Source organism: Pogonomyrmex barbatus, unplaced genomic scaffold (assembly GCF_055798465.1).
Source record: "Pogonomyrmex barbatus isolate J1 unplaced genomic scaffold, ASM5579846v1 scaffold2, whole genome shotgun sequence".
In the NCBI taxonomy this organism is placed as follows: Eukaryota; Metazoa; Arthropoda; class Insecta; order Hymenoptera; family Formicidae; genus Pogonomyrmex; species Pogonomyrmex barbatus.
In genome coordinates this window covers 6,591,306-6,610,204 of record NW_028297116.1, presented here as the reverse complement: position 1 = coordinate 6,610,204, position 18,899 = coordinate 6,591,306, and the positions used below count along the sequence as shown (strand labels likewise).

The window sequence follows — 18,899 nt, the reverse complement described above, 5'->3', positions numbered from 1 at the left end:
GAACCACAAAAGTAAATATAAAATTTAATAAAATAATTTTATATAATAATGTTTAATAAATAATAAAAGCATTTATAAAATTTATAAAATATTTAACAATAGTCATGTTTGCTATAATTTACAATTATGAGTATTACTTTTGAAAGTCTTTCTTATCAAATGCAAATAAAATATTAAATATTATTTCATATTTTTTTTATTATTAATATTATTACTATCCATAACTATAAAAATGTGAATATCCTACATAAAAAAGATATAAAATTTATTAATATCATATTATTATATAATATTATATTATATTATATTTTATGTACTATTAATATAATAATAAACAGTTTTATATATATATAATTTTCATTAACAGTTATATTAATTTTTTTCGGTGAATATAATATCTTTTTTATAGAGTTAGAGTTTATAGAGTTATAGAGTATGTGGAACAATCTGTAGTTGAGCTTATTCAAAAAGGTGAAAACGGATCAATTTGAATTGTTCAGAATGATATGCTACCATATCCAATTACAATAAAATCACATCTTACGAAACCCATCAAACAAATCGACATACATGTATGAAAAACTGATGAAAATCAGAAGATGATTTTGCATTCATAAGAAATATTGCCTTCAGTATTCCGACATATGAAAATAATATAATTTTACTAAAATAATGTCCCACTTGTAACACAAGAAAGAAGAAAAACCAAGGTTATTTATTTATTTGAGGATTACTGTTTTGTTAACATTGTTTTAGAGAAGTATATTTAATTATTTAATGATTAAGGCTCACTTATTTTTAAATGTTATACAAAGGGAAAAAGTAGGTACTATACACTAACATAAAATATTAGCGTAACATAAAACAATCAGAAGACAAACAGAAATGAAAATGTAAACACAAATGCAGGTACAAATGTAGAAATTGTATTAAAAATAGTTTTAATATTTTTTATTTATTATGAATTATAAAAATTTTACAATTATATTAATAAAGTTTTGCAGAAATCTTAGAATTTATTAATATTAAAAATGTTTTAATTATCTTTTATATTAAAGCATATTGAGTATTTAATGATACGCAAGGATACTATTTTTATAACATCCTGTTTTAAATTATTTATCATGAAATTTATCATTTCAAAATTTTGAAATAAAAAGTGTTTTATACAAATGTATATAAAATTACAAATGTTACAAATGTATACAAAATTTTTTTTTCCAGATGCCAAATAGTAAAATTGATTTTCTTTATCTAATTAGGAATATTTAACAATTATCTATACGTATAAATTACTATACGGGTAATACCATACGGGTATCTATACGAGTAAATTAATATTTTATTATAGTTTACAATTTTTTAAATAATTTATTAAAATAGTATATTAAAATATAATATATTATTTATGATATATAGCAGATACTAATATATTTTGTATGTGTTATTGAATATAAAATATTTGAAATAGTTTGTACTATTTTTAATTTAAGGCTCTTGAGTAGTCGCCGCGGCCATATTGAAATTGTGATGTCATAGGTGAGAAATAACACAGTAAAATTTATTGCATCTTATTTACAAATAAAGAAATATTTGACTGATGCTTCTCTGAAAAAAGTTTGAATCAATCAGAATCAATTGTTTCTTTTAAACGCTTTCTTTTAAAAAATAAAGAAAGAAATATTGTCTATCTCATCTGCTTATCTTATCTTTTCTTATATTTATACAAATATATTTAAAAATAAAACAATAAACTTACTTTAATTTGCTACCAGAAAATATTTAAGTATAATTAAGACATTTAGAATTTTTATTATGGTTAGTCTTTCGATTACAGAAGCACAATAATTTAGTATCTATATATACGTATAAGTTATCATATATACGTATGCATACATGATAATTATGAACACATATACTATAAATCATTGATAAATAACAAATAAAATATTTAAATTTTATATATTTGCGTATTTATTTAACTACAACTTGTAATTATCATAAAATATGTAAGATGAAAACAATAAACTAAAAGACGTTTTGCATCTTATTATAATTTAATTACATGCAAAACTAATTCTTGGCATACAAAAGCATTGTAACCGAGCTACTTCTTTCTGTGGACAACTTTGCTTATATTGAATTCTCACGATAACTTTACATAATGGACAACGTACAAAATAAAACAGCACTAGTCACAGGAGCCGGATCCGGTATTGGCTGTTGCATTGCCGAGGAATTATTGCGTAAAGGCGCGAAGGTAATTTACAATTGTAAAAAAAACCAAATTGTAAAAAAACCAATATTTTTCATTCGTTTATTATAATTTTGTAGAAAGTTGCCATTATCGATTTGCCAATAACACGTAGTTATAATGGAGTAGTTAGTCTGCAAGAACAATTTGGAAAAGAACGCGTCATCTTCTTTCCGGTTGATGTGACGAACATGGAATTATATAATGGTAATTATTGAATCTCATAAATATTTATAAAGCTTTGTGAAACTATTCATCAGTAATCATGACATTTCTTTAACATTTTTAAATGAAAAACATCTTAACTTAGAAATTATTAAATAAATACATTAATTTCTTTAATCTTTAGAAACCTTCAAGCAAGTTGTTAACATCCTTAATAGACTTGACATACTTGTTAATAATGCCGGAATAATGAATGATGTTTGTATCGAACAAACATTTGCTGTTAATGTTGTAAGTAATAAAATTATTATATATAGAACGTTAGACATTAAATAAAACAGTCAATTTCAACTGATTAAAAAAGTTTCTTATTTCTGAAAAAAATGTGTCTTCAAAAACAATGATCAAAAATAAATAAAAATTTTGCAATATGTTTTTCATAAAATAATTAATTTAATTATTACCTGATATAAACAAATGTATCAATAAATATTATACATCTTGTCCATGTATCTATATAAAAGTGTAATTTTGTTAATCACAAATATGTATATTACACATATATATATATATATATATATATATATATATATATATATATATATTACATGTATTCACATATAATCTTTTATTTCTACAGGTAGCATTAATTCGCGGCTCACTTTTAGCCTTGGATCATATGGGCGAACATAAAGGGGGCAAAGGGGGTACCATAGTAAATATCGCATCTGTAAGTGGCCTTGGAGCTTTCCCTACAGCTCCAGTGTACAGTACTTCTAAATATGCTGTTATTGGATTTAGCCTCAATCTTGAGATAATTATTTATAGAATATGAATTCAATATTACAATCAATAAACTTGTGCAATTACAATTCTTTTAAATCCTATTTAAAAGGAAACATAAAATGAGAGATACATGAATAAAACAAAAATTTAAATATTCGAAAAAATTTTTTTAATATCTTAATTTATTTAAAGTCACGTCTAAAAAACATTATTTGAATATATTTGTGTTTTCTTTTTTATAATAAATTTTGTTAATAAGGTTTCTTGTTTAACATCCATATAAAAATCTCAATAATAATTTACATAAAAGAATTTTAAAGAACAAAAATATTTTTTTTTAATTTTTTTTTTAAATAATTATTTATTTTTTTTTAATAATTTTTTATGTATGTAAAGACAAATATAACATACAGACATATATACATATTGTCATCATATATACATATAGTTTGTCTATAAATACATAATTTTTATATGTATTATTAAAGATTTTCTATTAATAATATACTTTTAATAATAATAAAAAATCTAAAGTAATATTTTTTTCAGAAATTTTATGATAAAACAAAGGTTCGTGTTTTAACGATGTGTCCTAGTTTTACAACAACGGAAATGTTTAATTTGTATGTTACAACAAACAAATTTCTCGATTTTGTCGACATGGAGGTTATAGAACAGTATTCTCATTAACCACAAAAGTAAATACAAAATTTAATATAATTTTATATAATTTTTAATAGGAGCGTTTATATATAATATTTAACAACAGTCATGTTTACCATAATTTACAATTATGAATATTACTTTTAAAAGTCATTCTTATCAAATGCAAATAAAATATTAAATATTATTTAATATTTTTTTTATTATTAATATTATCACTATCCATAACTATAAAAACGTAAATATCCTACATAAAAAAATATATAAAATTTATTAATATCATATTATTATGTAATATAATATTATATTATATAACTATTAATATAATAATTAAAAATTATATTTATTTTTTTCAACAAATATAACATCTTTTTTACAGAGTTACGCATGTGGGACAATCTGTAGTCGAGCTTATTCAAAAAGGTGAAAACGGATCAATTTGGGTCGTTCAGCATGATATGCCACCATTTGCAATTACAGTAAAATCACATGATCTTACGAAACCCATCGAACAAACCGACATACGTGTATGAAAAACTGATGAAAATCAGAAGATGATTTTGCATTCATAAGAAATATTGCGTTTAGCATTCCGACATACAAAAATAATATAATTCTACTAAAATAATGTCCTACTTGTAACGCAATAAAGAAGAAAAATCAAGATTATTTATTTATTTGAAGATTATTGTTTTGTTAACATTGTTTTAAAGAAATTTAATTATTTAATTATTAAGCTTACTTATTTTTAAATATTACAAGAGAAAAGTAGATACTACACACTAACACAAAATATTAACATAACATAAAACAATATCAGAAGACAAATATAAATGAAAACACAAATGCAAGTACAAATGTAAAAATTGTATAAATGTAGAACTGTCCAAAGTCACAAGGCATGGATTTAAAATAATAAATAATAAAAAAAATATTTTTAATTAATATTTTCAAATTTAAAGCAATTAAAAAATTAGATTAAGGACAATTAATTTTAATTTTTCTAATTGGCAATTTTTTAATGTAATTAAATAATTCTTAAAATTAATATTTATAAAATATTTATTTATAAAATTATGATGAAATCGATCCCTATTCTGCAAATCGATCCCTATTCCCTTTTTCATTATTGTTTATTATTACTTATAGTTGTTCCATTGTTCATCGTAAATATCGGAAATATCTTCTGAAAGTGCGCATATCAAAAGTATCAACTTTGACGTACTTATAATTAAACCGTATAGCACTTTTTAAATCATTATGAATTCACTGCAAGCGCATATTGGGGACTTTTGTCTCCAGTAGTTGAAACAAATTTCATATTCATGAAAGATGATAAGGCAGTAATTTCGTTACAATTACAGTCCAAATTGATGCTTCACACACACACACACACACACACACACACACACACACACACACACACACACACACACACACACACACACAAATTCAGTCATCAGTACCAAATGTTCACTTCTAACATAATTTCGGATATATTTATTTAGTCTTCATCGTTAAATAAATTAGCTCTCTTAGATACTTAATCACTTTAAAAAAAACATGTCTTCAATATAGTATCTTAATAATATATAATATATATAAGTGATATGGATTATTGACACCTTAGAGAATATTATTAATTTTGCTTTGATTTGTTAAATAATTATAATAAATTTATATAGTCAGGTTAAACCTGCTATCTATCGATTACTAATTGGCCGTTCTGAGCACAAACTATGCGTCACCTTTTTAGAGTTTTTTAAAATGTTCTTGTAGCGGCTGTGATATAAAAAGCTCTCAACTTTATGTCGGCTGGCAATACGAAATTTATTTACTTATTACATTTAGATTATTATTAATTAGGTTTTATTAATTAGGTTTATAAATTTTATATTTAATATATTCTAAAAATGACATGCTATCAAAACTTCAAATATATCGAAATGTGAAAATTAAAGGTCGAAATGATAAGGAATACTTGACAAATCTATAAATCGATGAAAAAAAAATAAAAAATGTTAGGGAATGATTAATGCATACCGGTGATATCCGGATTATTCAAAAATACCGGAGTTTTTTTTGAAAACCGGAGACATGCGTTGATATTCAAAAGTTGAATTGAAAACCTCTAAATATCACATCACTCGGTGAGATAAAATTTGTGGGAGTTTATGCAAAAAAAAAAAAAAGAAAATGAAATATATATTCTAATACTTTTGACAATTTCTCGAAACACGCATACGTTAATTTAAATTTGGACACCTTGAAAATAACCGCTCTTCTGCGCAAGGGATCCGCGACTGTGACCAGCGTTTCAAACCGGGATCTTTGAAAAGTCGTTGTCATCAAAGGGCAGGGACATTTCGATTCTTCCAGGCGCATTGAAAAACAGATTTGTCGATAAAAATTCCAAAAAGTCAAGATTGATTGCCATTCTTCGGCTCCGCGGTAAGGCAGCCGTACGCTCCCGTCGCGCTAAGATGTAACACCGAGATGACGTCACGCTCCGCCGCTAGCTCCACAGCAAAATGGCCGCATTTTAGTCTACAGAGTACTTTTCTTTACTGTTTGCCAATACCGCGCCGAGGGCCTGGCGGTGTTCGTTTGCGTTGTGAAGGATCTGTTTCGCCGGAAATTTCACCGTGTCGCGCGACACCAATTAAATTTCCGCGAAATAGAACGAACGTGACCGGGTAAGTGCGAGAAAAGTGAACAAAAAAGGGGTGTACGCGCCGCGCGCGCGGCGTGGCTCGGTCGTACGGATGGCCGTCGTCGCCGCCGCTGTCGCTGTCGGTGTCTCCGTCGCCACCGCGGGCCAAGCCCATTCTATCGGAAAAACAAATTTTATTTATAGACGGAGGGGGGGAAAAAAGTCGACGTCGCTCGCGTGTCGCAACCGGGCACGCATCGTGCGTACGAAATGCGCGCGGCCGCGACGACGTGCCGCGAAATCGTGCCTCGCGCATAGACCGTTCGTTATACCGGCTCGCCCTTTCCGCACGAAGGTTATCGTCTTGTTATCTGTGCCAAGCGGCACGAATTATTCACCCGTCCGCCTATCGTGAGTCGCCCGCGAACCGTAAGGATTCTCGTCTCTCTCTCTTTCTTGGAAAACGCGTCTGTCTCTGTATGTAAGAAAGAGCGAGAAAGCACCACGTGCGAATTCGAAGTAAATTTTGGCTTAGGCTCCTTTTTTGTCCTCTATAATAATCAAATGGAGCACGGTTGCGTCCTCCGTTGTGTGTTGATTGGCTTGGTTACGAACAAAACAAATTGTGATTATACACTTGATTTATTGATAATTACGGAATGTTCATCCGTATTCTCGCTCACTGATTAGCAAGCTTGGCAGAAGAATAGTTTGTAGTCTGCTAACTGCTATATCGGAGCTTAACGATATATATATATATATATACAAAGGAAATATATACATGTATGAACAATGATAGAAATAGGTCTTTATAACTGAATACCTATTCATATTTAAAATGAAATAGATTTATATTAAAACTTTGATAAAAATGAGAAAGGAAAGTAATCCATTGGTTGCTTATGATGGCTCAAAAGGATTAAGTTGAAACATTCCATTGATTTTATCTTTTGCAAATAAATTGTTAAAAAAAAACATTCCTTTTGTTTGCTTTTTGTGGCTTCTTTTGTTCTTTCTTATATTGAGTGAAAAACAGGCTTAGCCTAATGTTTTATTGAGTTTTATCTAGTTGTGTATTAATGTAAAGGTCTTTTATTTTACATATGCACAACGCAACATACAAGATGTATGAAGAGTGGATTGAGTGAATTAATTTTCCATTTTGCAGGTTTGTGTACATTCTCGTAAGATGTTACGTCACCATCACGCAATGCAAAATCAGCTTCGAGATCACAATAACAGGTTAATATTCCGTAATCAAATTTTGTATTAATATTTTTATAATGGCGGAATCAAATAAAAGATATAATAAAAAAAGTTTTATTCTAGTCTAAAAGTACTTTTCTCATGTATGTAGAAATGAAATAATTTTATCAGATCATGTAAAATATTATTTATAATATTATTAAAAATTAACCAAAAATGATCTTAATGATTCCATCTAATATTATAATGTATAATGTGTTACTGTACATCTTTATAAAGATAGTGAAAATATTTGAAGTATGACTAAAAAAGATTAGATACATCTCTGTATATAAAAACAATGATAAATAAAGAACATTGATTGACATTGGCTAATTTATAAAAATTAATATAAACAATTTGGTATTGCAATTAAGTAAAAATAATGATTCTGCAGAATGGCAGGACCGATGCGGCCTATGCAGCAGGCTAATATGCCCCAATTACGACAGCCTCAGCATTTGCTGCCACATCAAAATCCTCATCAACAAATACTGTCCATGCCTCCCCATCAACAGCATATGCATCACATGCAGCATCCCGGTCCGCCGCATGGAAACCCAAGACAACCGATGTTGATGGGCATGAGTACGCACAATACAAACAGTAAGTAAGGATACACAGTAAAAGATTTGATTCTTGTTTTCGATTATCGATGTGAAAATTAATTAAAATCTTTGCTTCAGGTACTATGGTTAGCGTTAGCATGAAGGATCAAGCAAATACTGTTTCTGTGACTCTTCAAAATGTGCAGCAACCGCAATATCCACATCAACAGCAACCGCAGCAACAACAACCGAATCAACAAAATCAATCTCCCCAACAACCACAGCCGCCGCAGCAGCAGGTACAGCAATCGCAATCGCAACAACAACCGCAACATGTACCGCAGCAGTCAAACGTGGAGCAATCTAAGGCAGTAACGAACGACGTTGGTGGAGAGTCCAGAGACGATAATTCGTCCAATCAGAATCATACCAACGCTACCAATCCAGCTTTGGCAAACATGAAAGAAAAAACACCTATGTGCTTGTTAAACGAATTAGCAAGATTCAATAGGATCCAACATCAATATAGATTGACAAATGAACAAGGACCAGCACATAAAAAAAGATTCACAGTGACCCTGAAATTAGGTGAGGAAGAGTATGTCGCTGAAGGTCCCAGTATAAAAAAGGCTCAGCATAGCGCGGCGACCGAGGCATTGACGAAAACTTGGTATCGTCAACCTCCGCCTAAGCCCACCAAGGCCATGAGGATCGGTCATTTAGGCAAATGTCCATCAGGTTCTGGTAATTTCAAGTTATGAATTTTGTACGATATAGAATTATAACACAATAATATTGATTTGCAATCTTATCTTTCTTAATTCGCATAAATAATCATGATTGTATAATATCAATTTATAACATCAAATTTTTTTTATTTACAATTGCAAAAGCCACGTGCCATGAATTTCCTGATCCCATAAACATTTTGCACAGGACACTTGCCGCCCACTGTCGAATTGAACGCGTTAGCGATGAAACGTGGTGAACCAACTGTTTATACGTTCCGACAAGCTCCACCAGCTGCGTTACAACATCAGTTTATGCCACACGGATTTGGTAATTTTCCACGGATGTACAATCCGCGACTTACATACAACCGTGGAGTTCATACGGATCTTCAAGGACTGTATCTTGTTACGCTGAAGGTTGGCGAACGTGAATTTACGGGCAGAGGTTTAACAGGTCAAGCAGCACGTCACGATGCAGCTAGCAGAGCTTTGGAACAATTACGTCAGTTGCCACTACCGGAAGAAATCGCAAACACTAATAACATCAATGAAAATGGCACGTTAAGTGGAATTGATGATCCGAATGCTGAATTGAAGAGTCCCGTATCTCTGGTACATGAGACCGCTCTGAAGCGTGGATTACCGGTCAGTTTTGAAGTCGTGTCTGAAAGCGGTAAACCTCATATAAGAACTTTTATGACAAAATGTACTGTTGGCGACAAGATTACCGTGGGAGAAGGATCTTCAAAAAAGGTAATCATATCTTTCATATAAATGATAAATGATGATCTATTATTATCGTTAATATCTAAAAACTATGTCTCTGCTTTCTTAGGTATCGAAGAAACGTGCTGCCGAATTGATGTTAGATGAATTGAAGCGTCTTCCTCCGTTACCAGCTACCATACAAAACCGATCAATGCGAGTGAAACGTAAACCGCCAGCGACGAAGAAGAAATCTCGTAATCTAATCAAAGTGTATCAGGAGCCCCGTTCAGAAAATGAGGCCGCGGAGGAAGTCAATCCAGTTTCCCGATTGGTTCAAATTCAACAAGCGAAACGAGAAAGGGAGCCGATCTACAATTTGATAGATGAAAAAGGCGCACCGAGACGCAGAGAGTTCGTTATGGAAGTGACGATGGGTCAGCATTCCGCGCAAGGGATTGGACCTAACAAGAAATTAGCTAAGAGAGCTGCGGCTGAAGCTCTTTTAACACAATTGGGATATAGCAAACCATCGCCACAACCCGCAAAACCATCTATAAAAACAGGAGAAAGCGAAAACACGGAGTCAAAGCCTAGAAAAGTTACGTTTCTCGAGGACGAACAAATGAACGACACTCAGCCTCATTCGGTAGGAGGTAAGGCAAAACATCGATCGTAGCTATACTTCATAAATTTAAAAATTTTTTCTTTAAATTTTATAATCTTATTGCTAGGTACCATAGGTCGCCAGTTAGTACCTGGTCTTTTATTGGTGGATGGAGGTCAAGAATCTAAACTGGGGAATGGACCCAGCGTACAAATAGTCGCTGAAGAATTGCGTGAGCAACAACAACAGAATACAGCTGGTGTTTCGCCCAAGGATCAATTGCATTATTTATCTCAGTTATTTAATTTCAGCGTAGAATTTAGCGATTTTCCTAAGGTAATCTATCGCGATTGTTTGATCCGTATTAAAAGAAGATTGAAACGATTCTAATTCATTTCAAAGTAAAATTGAACATACGTATGAATAGAAAATATGTTATCTAACTATTACCAAAATGTATTACCGAATTATTTTCCATTACGTAATTATTTTTCATTAATGTTCCAGGGCGTATCCATAAACAAGGAATATTTATCACTTGTGTCTCTAAGCACCGATCCACCGCAAGTTTGTCATGGTAATGGGGCGACAATAACTGCGAGCCGCAACCAAGCGGCTCTAAGAGCGCTTCGTACTCTTAGTAAATTGGGACTTGATAATGCCTCGAACGCAGCACAAGTGAAGAAAGACAAAGGTGCGTCTGGTGATGGAATACACATTAGCATTCAAGTTAAAAATAACATTATGGATGGAGCTATCGATAAGTAACTGAGTAACGCTTAAGACTTATACATAATAATGTTGAGTTATATATTTATGCTTTTTTAAGACACTGCAGAAGAAAATTAAGTGAAGTTGTTCCATTGTTATAAAAAAATCTTTACAAAATTTATATTATTAACACTGTTCATTTATTATTATTTTCAAATTTGGAAATATTCTTGGAACACTTATTTCTTTATTTGCAACAAGGGAATCACCTACGGCTTTCTCAGCCAAATTTTTATTAGATCTTATTTTATTTATTTAAGGAATTTGATCTAATAAAAAACTTATGGAATATTTACTTTTTTTTTACAAAGTCATAATCTATATAGAAAAAGCTACTATATAATAACTTGGCTATATTTATAATTGTAAAAATGTATTTATATCTACCTCAAAAAAATTTGTCAAAGATCTAAAGCGTTTCATATGATCTGGATATTCTTATTTCTTGCGTTTGTTTCTAGATTGCTTAAATATTCATTATTATTGAAATATGATAAAAATTGAAAGAATATATATCAAGATCAATTTATAAAAAAATTATTTAAATTAATTGTCTACATATATTATGTGTAAATCTATCTAATCTTTTGCGGTGTCTTAATTATATTAAAATACCGTTCAAGCACCAATAAGCGATATGTATTTAATAATTGTGTATGAATTCTTTCGTTTAATGACTAAGAATGTCTAAATAATCACAGTGGACAATGCCGAGTTTCTGTGACTATTGGAAATCTATTGTTAAATTACAATAGCATATCATTGAACGATTTGTCTTGCAAAATTAATGGTATTATAGTATCATGAGGAATATTATTGGTGCTTGATCATAGTTGCGATCCTAGCAGTGACAGATATAACTGCTATATTTATTGTAACATTTTCATTGACAGGATCACAATTGCAATATACTTATCTACAATGATTCAAAATGGTCATTCTCCAGTTAGGATCAGTTTATAATATATAATGAACACTATAGGAAAACATTAAGTGAAGTCACACGACCTGGAGATGAAATGCGACCATCTCTTAATTTCTCAATTAAATTCCTTAGCTTCCATATTATCATGAATAAAAAGCTATGTCTTGTTACCTAATAATAATATACAAATTGATATTATAACGTTTTTCTTTTTTTTTTTTTTCTTTTTTTCTTTTTTATCTTTGGTTGTTCGGAATTGATCACTTTATATTTCATGTATATATATATAATTTTTCATCGTTTCATTTCAGAACAAATATGTTGAAACTTATTTCTATTGAGTCGCATATGAAAATTATACATAAAATCATCGTATTTTTCCAGAGTAAACTCTGGCTACGTGCGCTAGAGATACGTGTTGATTAAACGATTGTGTGAAGAATTAAATAGTTAACATTTAAATTGGTAAAACATAGGTAATGCGATATACACTGTCCTTATGCCCCAATTTGCTTTTTTACAGGGGCCAAAAGCAATCTGGGGTTACATATTCATGTATCGTAAAATATTGAGAAGTGAAGGGAATAGAAATTTCCATACATCTGTCATTTATATATAAAGGGTGATGATATGTTGTATAGGAAATTTCGATAAAACATAAAACAGAAAGAAATGGGGTATTTAAAAAATAATAAATAATAAAATAATTTAAAAAATTTCGTCCCATTGCGTCAAGACCATTACAAAATTGTTTTAATCCCGATAAGGAACATTTTAAAACGACGAATTTTGTCTGGTTGAGAAGCGAAGGGAACAGAAATTTCCGTACACCTATCATTCGCATGGACAGATAATGATATGTGTTATATCGGAAATTTCGATGAATTTAATGAGGGAGAAAAAAGAGAAGGCAATAATTCAAAATTTATTCCCGTTGCGTCAAGACTATTACGAAATTGTTTTAATTTTGTGGAGAAAATAATCCTGAAACAACGGTAAATTTTGTGTTACTGTCAGCAAACACGGCGTAAAAACACTAGAGTGAAAGAGACTTAATAATGGATGAAGATAAATATTGAGAAACGGTACAAACTTTGAATATTCGCGTAACTTTTACTTCTTGAACTTGAGTTCTATGCGTCTCACGCAAAATTATACGGACGTTGCCTTTTATCGACTCGGTGTAACGACACGGAGCTTTGTACCGGCGTTCTCAACCAAGCGACTTGCTATCTTCTATTCATTGTTCGTATTATATGCGATTTACTGAACAACAAATACAAATAGTTTATAAACTGTATGTAAACGGTTAGTAAATTGTATTATTGTTCATTAAATTCGTGCGCATTTTATTTCTAATGCCCGATACTCGGTACATTGAAAATTTCTAACAAATTCGCAAGGCTGGATCTGTCAATATTAAGCGAATTACGCATCGAATTTAAATCGAGGTTTACTTGAGACACATTGTCGAAAATTATTTATTAATTCCTCGAGGCTCCAAGAATTTTGTTTTGTCTGATCGCTTTTATAAGTGAGCCTTTCTTGTTCATGTGGTATTCAGTATTATGAGACACAGTGATAAATTCTATACACACACACACACACACACACAATTTTTCAAGAGACGAAAAAAGTTAAACAATTTATGTCACACACGTGTAAGAAAAGAAGAGAAAAGAAACAATTTCACGCTATCGGTAATACCATATAATTAATATTAATGATAAATAAGCAAATATAACGTATCAATTTACCGAGATACCGGAAATCTTTCGATGACACTTGAAAGAGCTTCGAATGAGCTCACTCGATCATCTGGGAAAATTGTATTATTATGTGCTTGATCCACAAAGTGTTTGAGGAGATACAGGCCAACGCATTGATATTGTCTAAAAAAGAGGAAGCGATCGCGAGATACTAGTTTCATGTGTAATACGTTTTACGTTTTATTATTTAATTTTAATGCAATCACATAAAAAGCGCTACGAAACATTTGCTTATTTTCGATTAGCATTAGGAGCTCGAAAGACCGCCACTGTTCATTACGTTACAATTGCTATATGAAGCTTTTGTAAAATGTACAACTTCCCCCGCAACGTTTTCAGTAGTCGACAGGACAGGTGCCGAGCGTAAGAGAAAGTACCGTATACAATATCGTAATATACAATCCGATTATGTTAAATTTATATTTAAAGCAATTTGTTCGTATGCTATATGAAGACACTGTTACGTAATGCAAGTCTGCAGCCTCCATTGAGAATGATGGCTTCTTGAATAAATAAGTCCTAAGGATTGAGGAGAGATCATTTGTATTGATGAAACTTTAATTGCATTTTTGGAAATGAATTGTACGGCGAATAGGAATCTACTGCTTTCCTCTATCCGCATCAGTTTGTATTTGACAGTTGATAAACGATTGTAGAAAGGTTTCACGTACATGTATATGGCCTTTTTACTGTGCGTTTCAAATATACGCATGACAAGGTGGCACACGAACCTTGGAATTTTATTTATCCTTATCTGAGATCTCCGAAGAAACACCCTTTTCTGAGGTAATATTTTTCGTAAAGAGGATTAATTGATTAATCATTTGTTTATCGATTTATTTAAGGAAAAGAATATATAACTTCAGCTTTCAACCAGCTATGTTGTAAGTTCATTAAAAATAACGGCATGCAGTTAGCGATGTAAACAATTATCTTGAATATATATATATATATATATATATATATAATTAATTGAAAAATAAAATTATTAGGCTAAGATCCTTTATCAGGTATATGCCGGTTTCCATTCTATTCTTGGCTTTTGTGTGTGTGTGTGTGTGTGTGTGTGTGTGTGTGTGTGTGTGTGTGTTAATTGTTTAAAATATCTTGTTAACTGTAATGAGTTGATTAGATATTTACGAGATTTGATATTTGATCTAATATAACATATAACATTCTTCAATTAAAATTAAAATCTAATTATTAAGAATTTTACAATTTTTCTAGATTTTATGGAAACTTGAATTTCAAAAAAAAGGAAAGAAAATTCATTGAATATTGTAATTGTAAAAAAACCTAAATTGTAAACAAACCTAAATCTCTTATCGATATTGGAAAGTGAAAACGTAGTTCATTGTTTCGCCACAAGAGATCCTTCACAGTGTTTTTGGCAATCCGACGTTTTGGTTCATGTCAATTTAATATTGGTTTAAATCCGATTATAACCTTAAAAACAAAGAAATTTGATAAATATAATCAAAGCTAGAATTTGTTCATAATTATAACAATTTTAAGTTTACTATCCCGACAATTTGCTGGTCTGAATCTAAGTTAAAGTTTGCTTATGTTAATATATATAGTTGGAAAGTGATGTATTGACCAAACATTCGATTATAGGTTAGATTTGCCGTTAATTTTCGTGAGACACTTCGTGAAACGATGGATTAATGTAAAAGGACGACTGTAAAGAGTGACTAAAGAGTGGAAAATTTATTATCTCAAGCATGAATTCCTTAATTCGTAACGCTTGTAATATGTTTTCAATTCAGCTCTTTTAAGATGGAAGGTTAGCTTCTGTCTCACCCACACTAAGAAATCGACTAAACCACGTTGTCACATTGATTTACATTACAGATTTGACGAGGAAATAAAGAAGAGTTTCGTTTTGGAATATATACTAGAAAAATTATCAGTGCAGCGAAGTCCTAAACGAATTCGAAAATGTTCAAAAATACCTTCCAAAGTGGTTTTCTATCCATTCTGTACAGTATCGGCAGCAAGCCGCTGCAGATCTGGGATAAGAAGGTGAGGAATGGACATATCAAGAGGATTACTGACAACGACATCCAGAGTCTCGTTCTAGAAATACTAGGCAGCAATGTTAGCACTACATATATCACATGTCCTGCTGACCCTAGGAAGACCTTGGGTATAAAATTACCTTTTTTAGTGATGATCATCAAGAACCTGAAGAAATATTTCACATTCGAAGTCCAAGTGAGCTTTTTTTTTTATATGAATTTAGAAGAAATTAAAAACTCTCATTCATTACTCAATCTCTTAATGTAAAATTACATATTTTCCAGATCATTGATGACAAAAATGTACGTCGTAGATTTCGCGCCAGCAATTACCAATCTACAACAAGAGTGAAACCATTTATATGTACTATGCCGATGAGATTGGACGACGGATGGAATCAGATACAGTTCAACTTGGCTGATTTCACACGCCGTGCCTATGGGACCAATTATGTGGAGACATTAAGGGTCCAAATTCATGCTAATTGTAGGATACGGCGAGTGTATTTTTCCGATCGATTATATTCGGAAGATGAATTGCCAGCGGAATTTAAATTATTCTTACCTATTCAAAATAAGGCAAAGTGTTGAGGATTAGTAAAGATTGCGCGCCTTTAAAAAAAGAAGATGGAATACTTCTCAAAAATTTATTCTACCTTCAAGACAAAATATTATTTGTTGATGGTTGCCTTAATGTTGTGATTTGCTCGCACGCTCAAAGAAGTTATATAAAATACATAATATACAATTTCTTAAAATTAAGTTTTTACTTAATGAAATATAGCTCACGTATCATACATTATATAAGCTCGTGTATCTTTGTTTATTATTATACATTAATATATTTTTTTTTATATTTTTTTCACAACTACGTCTCTTCAAATATATAATCTAGGAGTTAAAAAGTGAAAGGTAAATTTATTGCTGGCCAATACATTTGTCCAATCTTTGTTTCTCTATAAATTTTTCTTGGTTGTAGAAATTTCTGCGATTTGTCATGTTATATATATTAATAATTCCATTCGTGGCACAATAAGTCTTTTATTCCGTAAATTTTCGAGAAGTTTGCTCTTCGCGACATGAGTTACAACTAGAAAAATCAGATACAGCTTTGTCCATTAACATGTCTTGCAATTCCACTTTGTCCAGTTTCATCTCTTTCTCAATTACAGATGGAATGTGTTTTGATATACTTTCAATTGTATTCTTGTCTTTTCCTCAATATTAACTAGAGATCTTAAACTATCAATGATTTTTTCATTCTTTTTTATATATTTACATTTTCGAAGTAATTTATACTTCATCGCTTCGAGCGTCAGACGCATTGTTGATCTTATCAAGCTTGATATTTTTAAGTCCAATTTGGAAACAAAAAGACCGTCGGCAGATGTTTTAAATTTTGCATCTGTAGAATTTACATTATTTTTCTGTGTGTGTGTGTGTGTGTGTGTGTGTATTACTGGTATTATTACTTAACACGCAATTTCTTAGATTGATATATATGTCTCCAACGTTCTGATTTTGTCTATATTCTTGTTTTCTTTGAATAATATTTCACTGACATGCATTTTTAAAAATTGACTTTTTGCAATTTTTTTTAATTCGATGGAAGACGCATGTTGCAATGTATGATTATTAATTTTTATAGCAAAGAATTTCCTGCATTTTTACTGCATATTATTGCTCTTTTCTTCGTTATATCATAATTATCATCTTGTAAATTATTTTCTATAACTGGATTATTTACCAAAGATTTCATAAAATATTTATTTCGTTTCGTAAAAACATTCTGATTATTGTGCATTTTTATTGCATCATTTAAAACGTTCAGTGACATATTAGTTGTTTTTAATATACCAGAATTATATAAATTTATTATATGTGTACTTAAACTTTTTAAGTCTTTCGTGCTGTATGCATTTTTACATAAATCTATTTTAGTCGATAATATATCAATTGAATTATTTTTAACAAAATGATTCAAATTAGATTGCTCTAAAGATTCTAGAAATCAAACAAGAAGGAAATAAGTTAATATTGTGTGAATACATATTCTTCAAGAATATGCAGAACTTGTGTAATATTCTTCCGTTTGACAAGATTCGTCAATGAAATTAATTCCCCTTTAATATGTACATGTCGAAAAACGTCTGGCACATCTCGACAGAAATTTCGTTGTGATTATAATGACGATCTAGCAGGTAGACTCTTCTCAAATGATAACTCGGATATATTGTTACTCTCTGCAAAGCCTCGTAATCTGTTCTGTATGCCTCGCGACAGAAAGACTGAAGGTTTATCTCTAAGTAGTTCCAAGATTCTTCTAATTTCAATGGAATACGGGCCACACTTGCATTAATGCTTGGTAATCTCTCAATGTTGTAGGTCTTGAAAAGAAAATCTCCGGCGATATCGACTTTTGTCTATTATCTTTATGCGTAAAAAGCAAAAATTATTAAGATACTGATAACAAAATGCATTTATGAAGCATCTGTGTACTTGGATTTCCAGTTTGAATCGCAAATTCAGATTTTTTACGAGCACGGGAAGCTTTATGTTCAGGTATTATGTTCAGGATGTCCAACGTTTTAGCAGGAGTGATTATGCTTGTGGGAATCATGTTGATGAAATTCTGTAATCTCGATCACTCTGTCTCTGTACAGATTATCCTTCACTCGACGGATCTTGCCACCATGGGAAACATGTTTCGACCACAAATCCAGCGGCTTCTCCGCAATACTGTACAACAGCGATATGTATCCGGATTTCATTGCCCAACATTTTTGTCCTCACAAGAGATTTACGCGATTGATATATAGCAACCTTAAAAAAAAAATATCGAACTATTATTCTATTTCAATATTTTTTTCTTTTTGCTGCGATAAGAAAAATGACGAAAATTTGATAGCCTATTCCATTTTCTTTTTTTTTAAAAAAAGAAAGTTTAAAAAAGAAAGACTTTCATAGGTTATGTTTCGCCCTTGATAATCGGCATTTGTTTCTTTGTATTATGTATTATTTCTCGCCATTGACAGAAACGGCCGGGTAATAAAAAT

The 18,899-nt window shown here is 30.8% G+C and overlaps 3 protein-coding genes and 1 pseudogene across 8 annotated transcripts; 3 read left to right on the top strand and 1 right to left on the bottom strand.

The window, feature by feature from the left end:
• Positions 1 to 1,946: 1,946 nt before the first annotated feature.
• LOC148936612 (15-hydroxyprostaglandin dehydrogenase [NAD(+)]-like) lies at positions 1,947 to 4,396 on the top strand. Its single transcript, XM_089077204.1, has 6 exons — positions 1,947 to 2,260; positions 2,335 to 2,461; positions 2,604 to 2,710; positions 3,060 to 3,149; positions 3,755 to 3,903; positions 4,248 to 4,396. The coding sequence occupies exons 1-5, from the start codon at positions 2,165 to 2,167 to the stop codon at positions 3,893 to 3,895; spliced, it is 561 nt and encodes a 186-aa protein (XP_088933330.1). The 5' UTR covers positions 1,947 to 2,164; the 3' UTR covers positions 3,896 to 3,903; positions 4,248 to 4,396.
• Positions 4,397 to 6,360: 1,964 nt separating this feature from the next.
• Positions 6,361 to 14,552, top strand: stau (double-stranded RNA-binding protein Staufen). Of its 4 annotated transcripts, none has more exons than XM_011649394.3 (9): positions 6,361 to 6,564; positions 7,690 to 7,763; positions 8,164 to 8,372; positions 8,453 to 9,058; positions 9,251 to 9,798; positions 9,881 to 10,406; positions 10,485 to 10,693; positions 10,865 to 11,051; positions 12,577 to 14,552. In XM_011649394.3, the coding sequence occupies exons 2-9, from the start codon at positions 7,711 to 7,713 to the stop codon at positions 12,615 to 12,617; spliced, it is 2,379 nt and encodes a 792-aa protein (XP_011647696.2). In that variant the 5' UTR covers positions 6,361 to 6,564; positions 7,690 to 7,710; the 3' UTR covers positions 12,618 to 14,552. The 4 variants fall into 4 exon arrangements, with proteins under 4 accessions (XP_011647696.2, XP_011647697.2, XP_011647694.2 ...); XM_011649395.3 differs by having other exon boundaries at positions 12,022 to 14,552; XM_011649392.3 differs by having other exon boundaries at positions 10,865 to 14,552.
• Positions 14,553 to 15,183: 631 nt separating this feature from the next.
• On the top strand, positions 15,184 to 16,601 carry LOC105433902 (cilia- and flagella-associated protein 20). 3 transcript variants are annotated; one of them, XM_011649390.3, is made up of 4 exons: positions 15,185 to 15,360; positions 15,440 to 15,571; positions 15,677 to 16,039; positions 16,129 to 16,601. In XM_011649390.3, exons 3-4 carry the CDS (start codon positions 15,764 to 15,766, stop codon positions 16,432 to 16,434), a joined length of 582 nt encoding a protein of 193 aa, XP_011647692.1. In that variant the 5' UTR covers positions 15,185 to 15,360; positions 15,440 to 15,571; positions 15,677 to 15,763; the 3' UTR covers positions 16,435 to 16,601. The 3 variants fall into 3 exon arrangements, with proteins under 3 accessions (XP_011647693.1, XP_011647692.1, XP_011647691.1); XM_011649389.3 differs by having other exon boundaries at positions 15,440 to 15,608; XM_011649391.3 differs by lacking the exon at positions 15,440 to 15,571 and having other exon boundaries at positions 15,184 to 15,439.
• LOC105433901 (uncharacterized) lies at positions 16,581 to 18,614 on the bottom strand (annotated as a pseudogene).
• Positions 18,615 to 18,899: the final 285 nt, after the last annotated feature.

What these genes read in the sequence shown, in the direction of transcription:
- LOC148936612 (XM_089077204.1), top strand. Translation starts at nt 2,165, where the DNA reads ATGGACAACGTACAAAATAAAACAGCACTAGTCACAGGAGCCGGATCC. An exon ending in AAACATTTGCTGTTAATGTT is followed by an intron (nt 2,711 to 3,059) that starts GTAAGTAATAAA and finishes TTATTTCTACAG; the next exon opens with GTAGCATTAATTCGCGGCTC. An exon ending in CCATAGTAAATATCGCATCT is followed by an intron (nt 3,150 to 3,754) that starts GTAAGTGGCCTT and finishes TATTTTTTTCAG; the next exon opens with AAATTTTATGATAAAACAAA.
- LOC105433902 (XM_011649391.3), top strand. Translation starts at nt 15,764, where the DNA reads ATGTTCAAAAATACCTTCCAAAGTGGTTTTCTATCCATTCTGTACAGT. An exon ending in ATTTCACATTCGAAGTCCAA is followed by an intron (nt 16,040 to 16,128) that starts GTGAGCTTTTTT and finishes CATATTTTCCAG; the next exon opens with ATCATTGATGACAAAAATGT.
- stau (XM_011649392.3), top strand. Translation starts at nt 7,711, where the DNA reads ATGTTACGTCACCATCACGCAATGCAAAATCAGCTTCGAGATCACAAT. An exon ending in GAGTACGCACAATACAAACA is followed by an intron (nt 8,373 to 8,452) that starts GTAAGTAAGGAT and finishes TCTTTGCTTCAG; the next exon opens with GTACTATGGTTAGCGTTAGC. An exon ending in AATTTAGCGATTTTCCTAAG is followed by an intron (nt 10,694 to 10,864) that starts GTAATCTATCGC and finishes TTAATGTTCCAG; the next exon opens with GGCGTATCCATAAACAAGGA.